At 46.7% G+C, this 20395-nt stretch overlaps 1 protein-coding gene across 1 annotated transcript in view; it reads left to right on the top strand.

The window, feature by feature from the left end:
• Positions 1–20395, top strand: part of ATP11B (ATPase phospholipid transporting 11B (putative)) — a 97004-nt gene that overhangs the window by 69019 nt on the left and 7590 nt on the right. The window contains 3 exon segments of the mRNA XM_056849791.1: positions 1023–1088; positions 2130–2233; positions 3284–3449. Of these exon segments, the coding sequence (XP_056705769.1) occupies positions 1023–1088; positions 2130–2233; positions 3284–3449 (336 nt within the window).

The following is a 20395-nucleotide window of genomic DNA, read 5'->3' as shown; positions in this document are numbered from 1 at the left end:
AGAATCATTTTTGCAAGTGGATTTTGCCATTTCACACAATAAAATCCAGCCGCAAAGTGCATTGAAAGTGCATTATTTGGCATGTGCGAAAGCGCTGAAACTGTTTTTGGGTCTACATGCGCGGAGCTGTACATGGTCGATGCAGTATTTGAATTCCTGCAAACTTAAACATTCTGTTTAAATCTTCAAGAAACATTAATCTCCCTGTTTCTGGAAGCCACTTGGGGGGGAAATTGTAGTCATAGTCAGGTGGTGGAGCATTGGGGAAAATATCCCAGATTCTGCAAAAATTAAAATATTTGGTTCAGAATGAAGATGGCCAGTTGTGTCCAGCCAAGACAGTTGAATAGGTTTATTTTATTTTAGCAGGAATCCAGGTACTTCTGGACTTCCTTGGTACAGTCTGTTTTTATTTTTCGGGGAGGGGGAGGCACCATTTTACCAATACCACCCCTTGGTTTGGTAAGCCTTGAAAGAGCATCAACATAAAAATTCTAAAACGATAAATCCACCATTTATTTTTGAATTTGGGAGTCTGGAGTTTGCGAAATCCAAGCCCACGTATGATGCTGCATTGAAAGAAAAATACAGCAACCCATAATTAGAGGCTAATTGCTTTCTCGCTGCAGTAGAGTGTCTCTGGTAGTCCTCATTAGCTGCCTATTTATGCCTAAATAGCTGTTGAATAACATTTCCCTAGAATATTCTTTTCATTGGGGTTTTAAAACCCGTTCCTACGAATCTGTGGTTTTGCGTATTCAACCGTGGAGGAAGATTGCTTAGTCCGTTTAGGATGGCACTTTTGCAACTCCTACTGGATGGCAGTTTTTCCTGTTTCGCCTGCTGCTTTTCCCTTCTCCCTTTAGTGACATTTACTGAACAGACACGGGAGCAGGCCGCGTTCCTCAGCTTCCTGTAGAACTAGCTTCATTAGTGTAGCTGCAGTAGCTTAGCTGCCTTCGATATAAAATCGTCTTAACTCTGCAGGTTAACCGGGTAATTTTTTTCCTGCTCTCCCTTAGATGTTTGGAAACTGGACGTTTGGTACTCTGGTCTTCACAGTTATGGTGATAACTGTTACGATGAAGGTATAGTTCATACCGCTGCCAGTGTGATATAGTGGTTAAGAGCAGTGGTTTGGAGCGGTGGACTCTAATCTGGAGAACCGGGTTTGATTCCCCACTCCTCCGCATGAGCGGCGGACGCTAATCTGGTGAGCCGGGTTGGTTTCCCCACTCCTACACATGAAGCCAACTGGGTGACCTTGGGCTAGTCATACTCTCTCAGTCCCACCTATCTCACAGGTGTCTGTTGTGGAGAGGGGAAGGGAAGGTGATTATAAGCCAGTTTGATTCTTCCTTAAATGGTAGAGAAAGTCGGCATATAAAAACCAACTCTTCTTCTTCCCTTCTGTGCTGTGTATAATTATTTTGTATTGTCATAAACTGCACTAACCAGAAAATGAAGTCCTAATAATGCAGGGATGTGCAACATGGTGCCCGTGAGTGCAATAGCCCCCATCAACACCTTTCCTGGTACCATCCAAGTGTTTTTAGAAAGTGGGAGGGGCCAGGTGGGGCTTTTGCGCAGCAGGTCTTCTGATGAGCCATTTGAGATCTGATTGGCTGGGCAGATTTTTTAAAAGTTGCTTTGGCAGCAGCCGCTACTATAGCACATGGATCTTCCCTCCACTCATGCAGTGAAGCTCTGTGTATGCAAGAAAATATTTTAAACAATATGTTCATTTTTAAAGGCTTCATGGAATGTTGAAGAGTTGGTATTAGAGTTAAGCATGAACTCAGTGATATTTTGTGGTTGGATCTGCTTCTTGAGGCAGCCATTTTGTCACTGGCTCCACCTCCTGCGGTAGCCATTTTGTGTTATGCCCTTCAGCTTGGATCAGAATTCCTTTTCAAGGGTTTGGCAATTAACAGTTCCAGAGCACAAAGTGTCTACAAGCTGCAACATCCAATGTGATTAAACCATGTTCAGTGTGTATTAAATTAAATATGTAAATTTCCCAACATTTAATATATTTTCCTGGTGGGCTCCATTACTGAAAATCAGTTGTACTAATTAAACCTGGCCAGCGCTAATAGCATTTCTCATATTCTTCTGTCTGTTTCTAGATGGCTTTAGAGACTCATTTCTGGACTTGGATCAATCATTTTGTTACCTGGGGCTCCATTGTGTTTTACTTTGTATTCTCCTTGTTCTATGGGGGAATTATATGGTAAGCGTATTCTTTGTATGAGCATAGAGTCTAATGAAGCTTCCTAATACTGCTGTATAAAATCAGTAATAGCACATCTAGCCCTGGTGTCAAAAGTAGGATGTTTAATATGCTGACCCTGTCGGTTTCATTTTTAAAAAAAATTAAAGCAGCCGTGGAATGTTTAATCTTAACCATGGATCTGTTTATGCTTTTGGAGTTTGAAAGAAGGGATGCGGGCCTCTGGGAGTTTGTATTTGTGCACAATGCATCATATGTGCTAGACCTGAGCGTACAGCCACATGCACCACTCAGGTTTAATTTCTAAGGAAGTAGATGAGAAGGCTGAAACCCAAGCGCATGTATTTTAGCGGCTTTTAAAAAGCTATCTCCAAGTGATAAATACAGGAGGCAGGAGCATAGCTTTTTAAGAAGTTATTTTTATTGTTTGCTGACCTTTCCTTGTTCTCCTGGTGAAAAAAAATCTTTTTTTAGCGGTGGACTCTAATCTGGAGAACCGAGTTCGCTCCTCCACATGAGTGGCGGACTCTGATCTGGAGAACCAGATAAGATTCCTCACTCTTCCACATGCAGCCTGCTGGGTGATAGTTCTCTCAGTCATAGTTATCTCACAACTCTCTTAGCCCCACCTGCCTCACAAGATGCCTGTTGTGAAGGTGGGGGGAAGGTGATTGTAAGCCGCTTTGAGACTCCTTTTGGTAGAGAAAAGTGGGGTATAAAAATCAACTTATAGAATCATAGAGTTGGAAGGGATCACCAGGGTCATCTAGTCCAACCCTCTGCACAATGCAGGAAATTCACAACTACCTCCCCCTCCACACCCCCAGTGACCCCTACTCCATGCCCAGAAGATGGCCAAGATGCCCTCCCTCTCATCATCTGCTTGCAGTCATAGAATCAGCCTTGCTGACAGATGGCCATCTAACCTCTTCTTAAAAACCTCCAGGGATGGAGAGCTTACCACCTCCCGGGGAAGCCTGTTCCACTGAGAAACCACTCTAACTCTTCTTCTTCTTCACTCTAACTCTTTTTCTTCTTCTTCCTTTACAGGCCATTTTTGCACACCCAGGACATGTACTTTGTCTTCGTCCAGCTGCTGTCCAGCGGTTCTGCTTGGTTTGCCATCATCATTGTGGTTGTCGCGTGTCTGTTTCTCGATGTCGTGAAAAAAGTGCTGTATAGACACCTGCAGCCCACAAGTACAGAAAAGGCCCAGGTAATGCGTTCTTACACGAGATACCTTTAACGTGGAAAGGCTTGGGGTAGAGAGGACCCCAGAAATTCGCTAGATCCCCTGCCTGTCGAGACTTGGTCTGAAATCATGTTGTTGAAACTGCTAGAATGGTGTTAAGTATGTAAAAATAGAAAATGCTGTGTGTGTGTGTGTGTGTGTGTGTGTATATATGTGTGTATATATATATATACACATATGTGTATATACATATGTGTGTGTGTGTGTATATATATTACATGGCAGGCTTTAAACAAAAAAGATAAATGGCACTTTCTCTGCCTCTTGATTGTTGGTACATACCTGAAGACATTCATGTTGCCAAAGATGGACTCTTCAGAGCCAAAAATAAATCTTTTTTTTATGGAGACCTAGTGAATTTTTATGGGGATGGGAACATGCTCAGCTGGTAGCAGCCAGCAGCTTGAATGTGCAGAGCTTGCTGCAGCTGTGCCGTCACCTCCTGTTAATGAGTGCACTGACCAGCCCAGCTCTGGGGAGGGTCTGATAACTAAGGCCTTGGATGCCATAGTTAAGGCTCCCAACACTACCTTGGCAAATGCCGTGAGACCGGGGGGTGGGCAGTGCCTGGAGAGGTGGTGATGCCACTTCCGGGTGATGCTCTAAACTTGCCTCCCCTAGTCTCTGTGGATTTACCATAGAGACTAAGGGAAGTTCCTAGCACATCACTATGTGGAGGCCATTCCCCCCCCCCCCCCCGATTCCTCAGTGGCAGGAAAACGGGGAAGGGGGCTCGTAACACCCTGTCCTGGTTGGGTAAGTGGGAGGCCTAGCTGTGGTGCACGTTCCCCACAGCACCAAGGCGTGCTGAAACCCAACGGGGGAGCACTGAGGGTGTCCCGCTTTTCCTGGATGGTTTCAGTTTTTTGGCGTGTCACGCTCTTGAAATGCTCCCTGTTCACCCTCCTCGCCTCGGTCCGGTTTTCCAAAAGCATGTCTTGGTGGGGAGCATTTCAGGGCGATGCCATTAGATCTATTTTGGGATCAGGCCACTCCCCCAAACAGTCTGGGATTTGCCTGAAACTGATTAAGGGGCAGACGGTGCCTAGCTGACGTTTCTGGGCATCCTGCATCGTTTCTTGCTACACCAGCTTTCCTTTTGATCCTTGCAAGCTGACAAAGGGTGATTTTGTAACAGTCTCTAGCATCCGTGTACCAGTGACCGGGGTGGGGAGCGGCTACAGGGCTTGCTTTGTTGAAGTCGGGCTGGCGCTTGTCAGAGCCTAGCTCCTTTTCACCAGCCTGCTCCATGAACTGTGACACTCCAGCAGCAGAGGGCAACCAGCTGTTACTGTGAGTCACAGGATCTGGGCATAAGCATCATATAGCGCATTTCGAAAAACACAAACCCCCCAAGGTGTTTCTTCTGTGTTCCAGTCTGAAGTCAGGAAACCATCTTCTTCAGAGTCAGGAGTCTTCAAATTGGCCTGCAGGTATGCCTCTGCTACATACACCTGCAGGGACACACATGCTCTGATGTATGCATACATGTGTATACATAATTCCGGGGCAAAATTCCCTACTCAGCAGACAGCAGCTGAGAGGAGTGAAGTAGGAGAAGCCTTTCCCCAGGCAAGCAAGAAGCGCAAGAAGGTGAGGCAGAGCCATTTCATCCTCCTCTTCTGATAGCTGGTTCTTCCATGGAGTGAACGGCATAAGAACACTCTTGCCAAAGTTGGCTGCTCTTCTACCATTGGATTAACCCAGGAGCAGTTGAATCACCCTAGCGCAGGGGTCCCCAACCTTTTTGAGCCGTTGGGTTAACCCAGGAGCAGTTGAATCACCCTAGCACAGGGGACCCCAACCTTTCTCGCTCTGAGAGAGAAGGGCATCTACCATTGGGTGTTTCGGCTTCTCATGCTTCGGGAGGCAGGACCTAAAAACTTTCACTCCCACTTCCTGTCTCCTGGGAACTCCCCTGTCTTCTCCAGTTCTTTCCTGCCTCGCTATCAGGAGAGCGTGTTTTTTGCAGCTCTCTGCTCAGGTATAGGAAAGGTTTCCTCTTGACTTCTATCCTTACCTAATCTCATACCCTTTCCTAGTTGTTTACCTATTGTGGTCTAATTCTGTGTGTTACCCTCTGTGTTTATTTAACCCGTCCAAGGGATTACTGGTGGTGAGGGGATAATAACCAGGTTCCCGCCAAAACAAAATGGCAGAGGGTCACCTAGACCAGTACATTGTGCAGGGCGATCTGGATCCTTCCCTCCTGAAACCGGCTACAGACGGGGAACAGCCCTCCTGCAGTCAGTCGGCAAGCGCTAAGGCTAAAGTTAAAAAAGCCGCGCTTAAGAAAAAGAAAGCCAGCTCGGCGCACGGAAAAGCGGCGAAACGCCTCCTCACGGCCGCCAGTGTCCAAAAAGCCCCAAAGCTTCGAAAACTGAGCGCAGAGCTGATACAGTTTGTGGGCGCTCAGGGACACACAGCGGCTCCGGCTGCTCCAATCCCAGCTTATGCCCCCGAGCATACAACGGCTATTGCCGTTCCGTCTCTGGGCTGCGGCGCAGAGCACACAGCGGTGGTTGCCACTCCGACTCCACAAGATGGCGCCGACTCAGCTTACCCAGGGCCTGCCGCCGGAGCAGCCACCGGTAACGTACCCTCACCATCGGTGATGGCGGGGAGATTGGAGTTTTTACGGGCAGAGCTCGCAGCGCTCGTTAGGGACTCCTTTGCAGAGGGGTTGCGAATGGTTAGTTTAGCCTCCCCGACCCCCCCTCTCGCATCAACCTCCAGGGAGGCCTCTCCTCCCAGGCGCAAGAGAAGCGCCAGTTCTCGTGCCAAAGCAGGCAAACTCGACACGCCGCTTACAGGGGCTGGATTAAAATCTCAGCCTGTCTCTGTGTCTGGGCAGCAGGGGCCCAATACTTCTCCCTTCTCCATGGATGAGGAGGAGGAAGAGAGAGAGGAGGGCGAGTTCTCTTCTAGTGGAGAGGAGATAGTTGTGGAAAATAAACAAAACAGAATCTTTAATGCAGAAGATTTTCCCTCACTGTTAACTAAAACCTTAGCAGCATTAGATCTATCAGAAGACTCCAAAAGTTTCTCTTCTGAGAAACTAAAAGGCTCAAAGGAATTTTTCCACATGAACGACGCTCCCTCTAGTTTTATCCCTGTCCCAGATTACTTCACAGGACTGGTAAAGGCTGAATGGGTGAAGCGCCTAGAGGGGAAAAGGGTCCCTCAAACCACAAAAAAGTTTTATAACTTGGCCACTGCATCTGCAGACCTTCTACGCGTACCCATGGTAGAATCCCCAGTATCTGCCTTGCACTCTTCAGACCTGGCCACTGAGGAAGGCCAGGTAATGATTAGGAATCCAGTTGATCGCAAGGTCGATTTAGCCTGCAAACGTTCCCATGAAGCCTCGGCCCTGGCCGCTAGTGCGCCCATCACGTCGGTCCTTGTATCCAGGGCAGCAATAGTGTGGGTCAGAAAGCTAGGTCAGCTCATTCCCGAAGATGACAGAAATGCCCTAGAGGGAGTTTCAAGGATTCTTAAAGCGGTTTCCTTTCTGGCTGATGCTTCCCTAGATACCATGGTGTTCTCTGCCAGAGCAATAGCTACTACAGTAGTTGCCAGGAGAGCTATGTGGATACGTCCCTGGCAGGTAGAACATCGCTCCAAAATAGTGCTAATGGGCTACCCATATCAGGGCAGCAAACTGTTGGAGAGTCACTAGAACCAATCCTTGTCGAAACTAAGGATAAGAAGAAGGCCCTTCCCAAGGTCTTACGTAGAGATAATAAATATCCAAACCAGACTTCCTTTCGGTCCTTTCGCACTCTGTCACGCTACAGACAAGACAACAGGAGAGGTCAGTGGAACTCCCAACATGGTTCCTTTCGCAGAGGTGGTCGCTATTCCAGGAACTCCCGATTCTCCAATTTCCAATCGGATAGAGGGGATAAGACCCCGCGACAACCCAAACAGTGACTCTCTGCCACAGCCTGTGGGGGCAGGCTCAACCTTTTCCTGGACCAATGGTCCTCCTCCCACCCAGACTCCTGGGTCATGCGGATAGTATCGTTAGGCTATCAAATAGAGTTTTTCAAGAACCCTCCAAATCGGGTGGTTCCCTCGTCCTCTGAACAAAGAAAAGCAACTGAGAACGCTGGCGGCTATTCAACATCTAATAGACATACATGCCATAGAGGAAGTTCCTCTCCTGGAACGGAAATCCGGCGTCTATTCTATATTCTTTACAGTTCCAAAAAGAGACGGCAATTGGCGAGCCATTCTCGACTTAAAATTCTTAAACAAATTTGTCCATCGAAAAAAGTTCCGCATGGAGACCCTGAAATCCATCTCAGAGGCTCTCAGATCGGGAGACTTTCTTACGTCAGTGGATCTAAGAGAAGCATACCTGCACATCCCGATCCATCCTTCACATCGCAGGTTTCTACGTTTTCAGTTCCGCCATGAACACTACCAATTCAGAGCCCTCCCTTTCGGGTTGACCTCTGCCCTGCGGGTTTTCTCCAAGGTGATGATAACGCTGGTGGTGATGGCACGCCAAAGGGGCATAAGAATCTACCCCTATCTGGACGATCTTCTGATCTGCGCCGCTGCAGAACAACAGAGCCTAGATCACACGTCCATCGACCTGAAAATGTTGGCAGATCACGGATTCCTGACAAATTTCGACAAAAGTCAGCTGACACCATCCCAACACATTCATCATCTAGGGGTCTACATCGACACGTCCAACAACATGCTCATATTGCCGGAGGACAAGATTGCGAAGATTTGCACCATCGCCAGGAAGACGATCATTGCCAAGTCCTCTTGCCTCATGTCATTGACCAGATTCCAAGGACTGATGATATCCTGCATCCCTTCTGTCCAGTGGGCGAGGTTGCACGCCAGACCGCTCCAGGACTTCCTCAACATATACCAAAAGGACATTTCGCGAAAGCGCGACAGGAGCTTAACTGTCCCGGAACAAGTGAAATCCACCACGAAGTATTCCATCAGATCTCCCAACTCTCTCAGAGCGAGAATGAGCCTTGGATACTCACCGTGAAGGCTCCTTCTGCTCTGAGATACGAAGGGCATCTCCCCGCCCAGATGTTCTGAGTAATATTGGAAGAAAATTATCACGGGTATACCTCCCCGTAATGGTAAACTTAACCTTTAAAAAGTCAGTTTCTCACTTAACATTATTACCTATGTGCCTAGCCTTCGTTACCTACTTAGGTAGCATACATTTATGACTGTTGTTACTTACCTGTTTGCACTGTTTTTTCCCATGCTACTGTTTCTTACCAGTTACACTGCTGTTCTGTGTTAACCAAGTCATATTCTCTGAGCTTGCTTCCTTCCTGGGGAGTTTATGTTTGAGCCTGCTAATTCTCGGAAAGTCTTGAACTGGAGAAGACAGGGGGCGTTCCCAGGAGACAGTTTTTAGGTCCTGCCTCCCGAAGCATGCAAAGCCGAAACACCCAATCGTAGATGCCCTTTGTATCTCAGAGCAGAAGGAGCCTTCACGGTGAGTATCCAAGGCTCACTTTCAGCCATTGGATTAACCTAGGAGCAGTTGAATCACCCTAGCGCAGGGGACCCCAGCCTTTTTGAGCCTGCGGGCACCTTTGGAATTCTGACTCATGGTGGGCACAGCAACAGAATGGCTGCCACAGGAGGCGGAACCAACCACAAAATCATTGCCACAGCTGTGGTGGCAGCTGCTGCCCAAGAAACAGTTAAAGAAATCTGCACAGCCAATCAGAAGCCTTGCTGGGCAAAAGCCCTACCTGGCCCCATCCACTTCCTAAAAGCATTGATTGAGTGCCATGGCACCCACGAGCGCCCTGTTGGGGACCCCCGCCCTAGCATTTCCTAGCATTTCCTTGCTCTCTTCCCGGAAGTCTTTGTAAGCCCTCCCTTTGTCTCCTAGAAGCGCTACTGCAGGTAGACATGTATGTGGAGAAGCTGCTTGACTGTGTTAGGGGCCTTATGGAAATGCAGAAGACATAGTTGAGACCACGTGGTAGAGATTTTGCACCCGTTTTGAAAGCGTTATCCCTGCTTGACATAGTAATACCGAGGTCTTCTATGTTCAGAAGGCAGCGGTGCCTTTGGATGTTCCAGGAGCTGGTCAGAATCTGCATTAATCCCCTGCCCTCGTCAACTACGTCCGTTACCATTAATGTGTTTTTTTTTTAAGGAACAGGAGCTTTAATGGCAGAGAACAGTCTTCTGTCTCTGGTCAGGATAACTTGCATTCTCCTTTGGAGTTACAGATTCATACACCAAAGGAGGCCTCATCTGGCATTTCAGTGTCATCCATTGATGTTTTCCATGTCTTGAGAGCCAGCATGGTGTAGTGGTTAAGAGCAGTGATTTGGAGTGGTGGAGTCTGATCTGGAGAACCGGGTTTGATTCCCCACTCCTCCACACGAGCGGCGGAGGCTAATCTGGCGAACAGGCTTTGTTTCCCCACTCCTCCACGTGAAGCCAGCTGGGTGACCTTGGGCTAGTCACAGCTCTCTTAGAGCTCTCTCAGTCCCACCTACCTCACAGGGTGTCTGTTGTGGGGAGGGGAAGGGAAGGTGATTGTGAGCCAGTTTGATTCTGCCTTAAGTGGTAGAGAAAGTCGGCATATAAAAACCAACTCTTCTTCTTCTTCTTGAATAAGTGCTCATGTGGATGGTTATACCATTCATACCTCGAGGAGAAATTGGCACTACCTGTTCCTATGCTTTTGTGAAGATGTGTGCGTTTTCTCATCCTTTGTATGGTAAGCCGTCTCGCCAGCCTTTGCTGCTGTATATGTGGCTGTTCTGGATCTGCCTACAAGTGTCCACTTCCTGATGCTCTTCACAGCAAGGCTGCTAAGACATCAGGTATTGCAAATGGCTGACGAGCAGCCCTCTTTCAGGACTTTGGTGGTCATCTAGGAACTTTTAGCTCTCTACTACAATTGGTGAATCTCTGTGTTCACAGTAATGAATCTCTTGTTGAAACTGTGGTTTTACAGTCATGTCCTTTGGGGATAAATAGAGCCATATTAAAATCAGTTTTTCCCTTGTAGGTTTCATCAAACGATGCCTTTCTGGAACCACTCGGTGAATTATTTTTAGTACAAGGGGGTGTCAAAATATGTACCATCGGCTTGGGTGGATTCTTGTCTACGTTACTACTTTGTTGTTGCAGGGAACCCTCTGAAATAACTACCTTCTCATAAGATGAAAGTAAATGGCTGTTACTTTGCTTGGCGTGCAGAAGGGCCCGGGTTCAATCCCTGGCATCTCTAGTTAAAAAAATCAGGTAGGGGTGGTATGAAAAGACCTCAGCCTGAGGCTGTGGAGAGCAGCTGTCAGGTCAGACTAGAAAGGACTTCTGTGGACCCAAGGATCTGATTCAGTGTAAGCCAATTCATGTGTTCAAGTACACTTCATGTCGTTTCTAGCAGAAGCTCCCTGGCCACCGTGTGGTGTTGGAGGAGAGTGTTAGGAATATCGTGGACTGCCAAAAAAACCCAAATCAGTGGGTTCTGTCGTGGTGCAGGCGAGGAGCGAGGGCTGTAAGTCTGGGGAACAGTCCAAGGTCATTCACAGTGAAGGCAGAGTCCAAGATATCAATACAGGCAAGGGAAGTCCAAGGTGTTAGTCAGAGCCAGTCCAAGAACTCCGGATACCAGGAATCCAAAGGATAGCAGGGAAACAAGGCCGGTACACCAGGAGGTTGGTGACAAGTTGCTTGCACAACAGCCAAGCCTAACTGATGGCTTAAATCCCTTCTCCTGCTGCTGTAGCAGAGCCAGCTGATTCTGATGAGGCTGAGTTCAAAGGTGGTGCTTCAGCCCTGCTCTTCCTCATCACTTCTACTGGGGAGGTTCCTGTGTAAAGCCTTCAGTCTAGCACTCTGCCGTCTCTGCTGCATTGCCAGACGAACCTGTTTTCTTTTCTGCTCCAGTGGCCTTGGCGAGGCCTCTGGAGACACTGCATGTTGCAAGGTGTCAGGTCCAACTGGAGTCCTTGAGCTGGCAGGCTGCAGGCATGGTGAGTCATCTCCTGACTTTGGCTGATCTTCTATTCTGGCCTCTACTTCCTCTTCGTCAGAGGAGGTCTCTGCAGGCTGACTTTCTGCAGGCTGACTCATGACAGGTTCTAAATCAAATCAAGCCTGAACTGACCCTAGAAGCTAAAATGACTAAACTGAGGCTATCGTGTTTTGGTTACATTATGAGAAGACAAGAGTCACTGGAAAAGACAGTCATGCTAGGAAAAGTTGAGGGCAGCAGGAAAAGAGGATGGCTAGACTCAGTCAAGGAAGCCACAGCCCTCAGTTTGCAAGATTTGAGCAAGGCTGTCAAAGATGGGACATTTTGGAGGACTTTGATTCATAGGGTTGCCTTGAGTCGGAAGCGATTTGATGGCACTTAACACACACACAATGCATAGCTTGGCCTTTTGGATTTTTTCCAAAACAATGCATGTAAGACTGCAGTTGACAATATCTGCCTAAGCAGGTCTACTCAGAAGACGGTTCCCGGGGAGTTCAATGGGCTTTACTCCCCTAGCATTTTGCAGGACTTTGATTCATAGGGTCGCCATGAGTCAGAAATGACTTGACGGCACTTAACACACACACACACACACACAGTGAAGAGTGGAATTCAGTAAACCATTATTTACATATAAATCATGCTTTCTTTTAATGGGAAGTTCTGAAAGTCTAATGAAAGGACATGAGAATGAAGTCCACGATCGTATCTCTGTCGAAAGGCCAGCTGAGGACCAATTACATATGGTTTGGCTCCTGAGCCATAGAGAGGCAGATCTCAGACAGCCATGCCAGTCATCTATAGCCCAAACGAGCCTTAATTGGTGGCATAAGCTTTCCCCAGCCAGAGCTCACTTTTTCAGGTGAAAAACACAAAATCCAGAGCGACACTGAAACAGCTGTGTGACCAAACACTCCCCATAACTGACAAGGTGCTACCTTGCCAGCAGTTTTGCATAATAAAATCAAGTTGGTTGGTTGGTTTGCGGCAGAGGGAAACAAATACCTTAGGAAGTGTGAAATTGTCTTTTTTAATCGCTGTTCCAGTTCTCATCAAAAGTTATTGCTCAGAGGTAAGTCGCTTTACTTACCGTGGTTTACCATACAGGTATAAATGCAGATCACCATAAATATTAAAGCCGCTTGGTTGGTGGAATCCTGCAGATCCATTCTGTAAACGAAGGTGGGAAAGCCCTACCATTTTGCAGAACAGAACTGGGATCCAACCCATGTTGTCGCTGCGTGGAATACTTTGCTTTGATTTTCAAGGTTGGCAAGTCCACTTTACAGTGTGTCCACTTCCAGATGTTTTCCGAAAGCCCTGTTTCCCTACTCTCTCCTCATGTTGTGCGTCCACGAAATGTTCGTTTTCTTGTTCCAGCTGGCAGCGAAGCCTCAATTCTGATTGGACTTCGCTCTTGCCGAGGAACATCTTGCTATTGGCTAATGCTGAAATGACTAGTAATTGCATGATAAAAAAATGCTAGTTTCGGTGACAACTTTATTTAAGGGCACAAGAGATAGTAGTGTTGGAGAAAGGGATGCACGTTAAGTTTTTGATATTTCTGGTTATTTCCCCCCTCTACCTTCTCTGTAAATACCCAAATGAAAGGAGATTTGAAATGTGACACTAAAGATTAAATCCCATGGATGGCAATAGGAAAAAAGCTGCTTGTGTTCAGTCTCCTATGTGCAGGGACACTGGTTTCCAACACAGTTTTTAAAAATGATTGTGGCTTAGAAGGCCACGTTCTGCAAACCTGCCCCCCCCCCATGTTCCTCATAACTGATGGAGATGCTTAATTTGTTAGATTGTGAAGGCAAGCTTGAACTGTTATCAAATCATAGCCACCTCTCCTGGGTTAGGCACTCTTTGTCTCTGCAAATTATCATGGGCGGGTAGAACAAGAAAATAGTGCGAAAACCTTGGAAAGGGATTATAGGTCCCAAATATCCCAGGGAAAAATTGCCAGGAACCTATGTCGAACGGCCAGCAGCCTCTCACTAGCCGCTGTGCAAGTCCCATCTGGATTCTTCCCATTATTTGGTTTTACCAGCCTTCCCACAACCCACTTGGGTTAGAAATTTTGCTCTTTTCAGAGCAGGGTCTCCCGGGAGTCCAAATACATGTGTCCCGGTCCGGCACCCTCAGCGTGTTCACAAACCAGTGGCCCTGGGCATGCATATATATATATATATATATGTGCTGCCTAGAAGATTTTTGTCCCAGCTGTTTTAAATGATGTTTGCCTGTAAAGATCCTGTCCTATGTCTTGCCTTTAAAAAAAAAGTAACCGCTGTCTCACTGACCTGTATGTGTTCCATCCCTTTTGTCCACTTGTAGATGTACTCCAGCCGAGTGGCTTTAAGTGACGAATGCATCGCACTGCAGCCAATGTCCAGGGCAACGAGTCAGCTGAGCAGAATTAGGTAGAGTAGGAGGGGGCGGATCCTCACGTCCACCTTTTGTGCATGCTCCAGGTCAGCTAACCCAGCTCCGAGAGAGAGTAAAGAGGAGGAGAAGGCATGTGCGCTGGTGTGGACGTAAAGGCAGCAACAGCAGTATAATGTGTTAACTTCTTTGACGTTCTTCCCACCCCGCAAACCCACCCCACCTTTCTGGTCTCGTTCTGTGTTTGCAGGCCAAGCGTAGCATGCGCGCTAATTTTGGGGTAGTTCGAATGGGGCGGGGCAGGGAGAGAGATCCCCAGCATGGGGATCCACGCACAGAATCTACGTTTACTCCCTGCTCCCGTTAGATAAAACCACTAAAACGTGCAAGCATGTTCCCAGCGCTTCTGCTTAACTTAACCATCCATGGCGTCAACGCCGCTTTCTGCATGTTGGACGGTGGAGGCCGCAGCAAAGGAAGCCATTCTGGGTCGATTACTTTGCCTTTTGCTAACTTGATTGTGGCTTACACGTGGGGGAAGGGAGCGGACCTTATTGTGTTGGCTTATTGCTCTACGAACATTTGTGTGGTTGTGTATTTGCAACATTGGTTGTTACGGCTGGGCCATTTTGTTATGATCGGGGTGGAGGAGAATTGTGTCACTGGGCTGTCCAAATGCCTACCTGTCGCTTAATGCGCTTGAAGTCAACGGATGGAATTCCAGAGGGATGTGATTGGAGAATATGTGTGGGTAACCTTTACGCAATGCAGAAAGCCACATTAAGGGCCTGGCGCCCAACCTACAGCTCTGTTCATTATGCATGGAGGCTCTTATCTCAGGTCTAAAAAAGTCTTTAATCCCGAATTGTTCAACAATACGTATTGCTCGCTTTCAGTCAATCACGGGTTCTTGAGGCAGGTTTTATGACTTTAAGCTAATATATGAGCAGAGGAGCTGTACAAACCATAGCCTTTGCTACACGTCAGGATACTCTCCCAGTCTGAGAGATCCGGATTTTCAGATGCCTCACTCCCTCTGGCCTGTTAAAGGCCATCCAGTAAGACCTATGCATGCACCAACAGTGGTTTCATACCTTGGAACATTAAAACGGTGCTTGGAAAGAGTTTGAGCATTTTGGCTCTGAGGCTTCCTGAGCAGTCAACCTCTTTTTAAGCTCCTGAGAATCTTGGAAGCACAACGTTGTTTTATTAGCTCACGGTTTCTAGATCAGTAACCCATTACAGTGAATATTGCTGGTTACTGGTTGCTCTTAGCCTTGAGGGAAAAGTCAGGCAACTGGCGTAGACTAGTAGAGCTCAAGAACTACCAAGCGCCTTTGTCAAAGGGCCGCCTCTTGTTCCATTTCCATTATGTCCCGACAAAATGTCTGTTTACCAGGGTGTGCTTATAAGTTTACAGATCATAGACCTGTTAACATACATGATCATTTCTGACAGTTTGTATCTTGTGTATTCTTTGAACACATGAGAAATTGGACCATTTGCTGCCAACATCTTTAGCGATGTATCAGCAACGTGTTAACAAAGGAGTGAAGAAAGGTCTAAATGGGAAGATAACAGCAGTAGAGTTTAACGTTTTCCAGATGTTAACATACGGTTCTTACCAACAATTGTGAGGTCACTGCTCCACACTAATCAAGCGCCAACACGCTTTTGCAAGCCTTTGTCAGGAGAGCGTTCGTATAGATATACTGTTTCAGCTCACTAATCCATCTAGCTCATTATTGTCTGCCCTGACTTACTCTAGAGAAGGCCAGAGTTTATGGCAGTCTTTCATTAAAATATTATATACTTGAATCAAATACCTTTTGAAGGCAACTGTATTTTAATATTTTTAGATGAATTTTTTTTTAAAAAGACAGCAATTCCTTGCTTGATAATTGTGAACATTTCTCGGTTTGGCCATAGTAAATCAGTAAAAGACAATTGGGAGACTTGCATAGGAGAAGAATTTTCTTCCTATGTCGACTACCCCATCTCTCCATTTTGCCTGCCTCCACTCAGCTTCCCTTTCTCACTCTCCCCCCCCCCCCGATTTTCTTGCCCACTTCACCACCCCCACCCTGATTTTCAAAATGGAACTTCCAGGACCTTGGAAAGTAGTCTTGTGAGATCTCGTTGCTTAGACTTTTTTGTTCTGTCGTCCATTTTTTAAAAACTTGATTTCTCTGTCCTATTCCTAGGTGGCCCTATTGTGCAGATTTTTTGATCCGCTCATGGAAAATAGATTTCTGAACGGAACTGGTGTTATTGCATTGAGTAAGAAGCTAAAGATGCTTGGTGGTTCTTCAGAATTATTAGTCAATGCCAGGATTTCCTGACTCTCTTCCTGGCTGATCTCCAGACATATTAAACACACTTTATTGCAAAAAAGAATACTTCCTGTGATTTCTTTTTAACATAGAAAGGTTATGAAGTATATGAAAATGTGTTTAATTGAATAGCCTTAAGGCTTATTGTGAAGCTTTCTTCAGCTGTTGAAGGTGGCAGTATTGCTTCACTCAACTCTGCTTCAGAGAACAGTCTGGTTAAAGGAGCATCCATTTAAAAAAAAAAAATCAGTGCTAGCCAGGACCAGTCCTGGATTCTTTAAAGTTGTTAAGGAAGCAGCCCTTTAAATTCAGTGGAGAGCCAGCATGGTGTAGTGGTTAAAGTGTCGGGCTGGGAGGCCCAGGTTCGAATCCCCACTCTTCCATGGAAGCTTGCTGGGTGACCTTGGGTCAGACACACACCCGCAGCCTAACCTACCTCAGGGGGTTGTTAGGATAAAATGGAGGCAAAAACAGTGTAAGCTGCTTCAGGTCCCTATTGGGGAGAAAGGTGGGGTATAAATAGACAATTTTTTAAAGTAGCATCTACATAGGGAAGTTGAATAGTGTATTTCATAGCTAGAGCCCTAGTGAAGATAACATGTTTAGTATTTTTATTCTGCCCTTCCTCCAAGGAGCCCGATGGCACTTTTTCCCCTCCCTCATTTTATCCTCGCAGTATCCCTATAAAGTAGATTCGGCTGAGAGAGACTAGTGAACCGCCATAAAGCTGCCCATAAAGAGTATTTGAACATGGGTCTCTCTGGTCCAGGTGTGGCACTAAACCACCCCACTAAAACCAGGCTTCTCCAAACTTTGAGTGGTTCCATTTAAATTCTTGTCTTTAGTAGATCCTTTCTAAAGAATCCCTAGAATATGTGACTTTCACCTACAAGCCCTGAGCTGGATAGCCCAGGCTAGCCCGATCTCATCAGATCTCAGAAGCTAAGCAGGGTCGACCCTGGCAAGTATTTGGATGGGAGACCTCCAGGGAACACCAGGGTCATGGTGCGGAGGCAGGCAGTGGCAAACCACCTCTGAACGTCTCTTGCTTTGAAAACCCCACCAGGGACCTCCATAAGTCAGATGTGACTTGACACCAAAAAACTACATTGCAGGCCTTCTGGTGTTGTTGAAGACTTACCTGGTCTGGAAAGGTTTTGAAGAAATTTGATGCTAGCAGCTATATTTTTTTTTGTTCTAAAGGAAACTTAACTTATACTGTGACAATGTGTTCGATTGTTGTGTTACGATTTATAAGCTGCCTCAGGTATGTTAAGCAGAAGGCCAGCATTAAAATCTGCTAACCAAATTCAAAACTGGCCCATTTCCCCCGCCCCCTCTTTCCTCAGGCATCCTTGTGTATAGTCTTCTGATGTGGAGACTAAGGCAAACCCGACAAACGTGCTTATCCCGAGTCCAATAAAATGTGCTCTCCTAACCCTGTTACCATTCGTTTGGCATCAGCACCAAGCAAAGTCCTGAATAGAAAAATGGAAGGTGGAGGCTGGTACTTCCTCACTTCTCAGGTTAACATGCGCACGTGGATTTAAAGAGCCAGCGTGGTGTAGTGGTTAAGAGCGGTAGTTTGGAGCAGTAGAGTCTAATCTGGAGAACCAGGTTTGATTACCCGCTCTTCCGCATGAGCGGCAGAGGCTAATCTGGTGAACTGGATTTGATAATTCGATAATTTTAATATAGCTGGAACTATGTTAATTGTTGCTGGTCTTTGACCGTAAATAAACTAAATAAACTTGACAAATAAACTGGATTTGTTTCCCCACTCCTACCCATGAAGCCAGCTGGGTGACCTTGGGCCAGTCACAGATCTCTCAGAGCTCTCTCAGCCCCACCTACCTCCCATGTTGTCTGTTGTGGGGAGGGGAAGGGAAGGTGATTGTAAGCTGGTTTGATTCTTCCTTAAGTGGTAGAGAAAGTCGGCATATAAAAACCAACTCTTCTTCCTCCTCCTCTTCAGAAAAATGGGAGGTGGGGGTTGGCACTGCATCACTTCTCAGGTTAACATGCCCAAGTGGATTTAAATTACCACCGTTCGTCCAAAACCCAAGGCTACACCCAGATCAGTTCCGCAAAATTCTCTGACAAACCACTGAAATCTCTCTATTAACGTTGTTTCTCCAAGACTGGTACTCCAGCTCTAGGTCAGCAAATGTGTGTGGGTGCGTCGTGGATGGTAACCACCAGGTGGGAAAGTGGGACTCAGCATCACCCTTTGGTGTCTTCGTCTGAGCAGCGGATTGCAGTGCTTTATAAAGGTCTGTTGCTTTTTTCTGCCCTCCTAGAAGGAAGACGACCAGGGCTCCATCAGCTCAGCATAGGACTTTGCTGGAGACAGGCCCAGAGGGGAGGGCAGTAGGCCGCCACTGACTACTGCTGCTAGGCGGCCAGGCAGTGTCTCTGTGCCCTAGGTAGTACTCCAGTTCTCTCGATTGTCTCCACCCTCATGGATCCATCTCTGGCCCCCCGCTGTCCTGCACTTTCCCTGTGGTATACTTTGACATGTCGGCATGCTTCCTACTTCCTGTGTTTTGCTAACAAGCTGGATCACTAACTCGTATTGGGTTTAATTTGGTCTCCACCCCCGGTACCATTACACTGAGGCCTTTGTATCAAATCTCATTATCAGGGTTTTCTCAAAATCGGTGTGCTAGACTTCAAGCAGTGCCTTATTCGGTAAAGCACCAGATCATTACTGACCCATGGGGTAACGTCACATCCCAACGTTTACCAGGCAGACTATGTTTTTACGGGGTGGTTTGCCATTGCTTTCCCCTGTCGTCTACGCTTTACCCCCAGCAAGCTGGGTGCTCGTTTTACTGGCCTCAGAAGGATGGAAGGCTGAGTCAACCTTGAGCCAGCTACCTAAAACCGACTTCCGTCGGGATTGAACTCAGGTTGTGAGCAGAGCTTTTGACTGCAGTACTGCAGCTTACCTCTCTGTGCCATGGGGCTCCTAGTGTCTTGTTAACTTAAAGATGCTCAAGGGTGGGAAGGGGGAAATTATACCCCCACACGCACGTACCTGAGGCCCAGCAAGACCCTGTACACCAGAAGCACTCCCATGGGGGTCATCTACGTTGCCTTCTACCCAGACCTTCTATAAGAGAGGGTCATGTTTAGGATAATGTTCAAAAAGCACATCTTTCCCAGAGGCACCTACTGCCCTGCCCAGAATTACCGTGGATAAATACTTGCCTCAGCCTTATTAATGACCTCAAGTTAACCTCAGAGCATTACCATGAGACAGAAAAGATAGCAGGCTTAGAAGAAACCATCTAGATCTATTTATACTCTTGCATACATTTTTGCCCTTCCCTGGTAGCTCTGGATTTTTGAGAATGGCATCATTGCTTCTCATATATTCCTCAGTCAGATCTCATTTGGTGGCGATGGTTTCCCATTGTAACTGTCAGTTGGCATGTAGCGTATGTCTTGACGATAAGAGTAACCAGCTTCTGAGGAGCCAGATCAGTGCGTTCTCAAACCCGGTTTCATCAGTGGAAGGCTCAGAGAAAAGGTAGTTCCCGCTTTTCCCCTCTTCCCCAAAAGACCACGAAACCAAATCTGAGAATCTACAACTGGGTCTCATATATGCAGGGCATCTGAACTATGGCTAATCTGCAACCCCTTTCAAAACTAGCTTAGAACCTCTCGGAGAGGACATTTGCCAGTTTGTACATTCAATAGATGGTATCTATGTGCAGTATGACACATCTTCCCTAGTTGTGAAAAGTGGTGGGAAGGAAGGGGCTTCATCCTAAGAATATTAGTAGGAGTTGTCTGTCTTTCAAATTCCAACAGCTGGGTGACCTTGGGCTAGTCACACTCTCAGCCCCACCTACCTCACAGGGTGTCTGTTGTGGAGAAGGAAAGGTGATTGTAAGCCGGTTTGATTCCTCCTTAAGAGATAGAGAAAGTCGGCATATAAAAACTAACTCTTCTTCTTCATCTGTTTCTCTGTAACCAATTTGAAATGAGAAACTGAGACCTCCATGTAAGGTGGATCTCTTTCTCAACCAGAAAATCTTCTCTGACTACCTGACTGCAGTGATTTCCCCAGCAGGGGACAGTTTTTAGCTCTACCCAGCTGTTGACCCAGGAGACTACCAAGGTAGTTATTTAAATGCTAGAACCATCTATTTGGTTATTCTAAGTGTCTT

Source organism: Euleptes europaea, chromosome 5 (genome assembly GCF_029931775.1).
Source record: "Euleptes europaea isolate rEulEur1 chromosome 5, rEulEur1.hap1, whole genome shotgun sequence".
NCBI classification, from domain to species: domain Eukaryota; kingdom Metazoa; phylum Chordata; class Lepidosauria; order Squamata; family Sphaerodactylidae; genus Euleptes; species Euleptes europaea.
The sequence above is the reverse complement of the archived record's forward strand: the minus strand, read 5'-3'. Positions and strand labels throughout refer to the sequence as shown.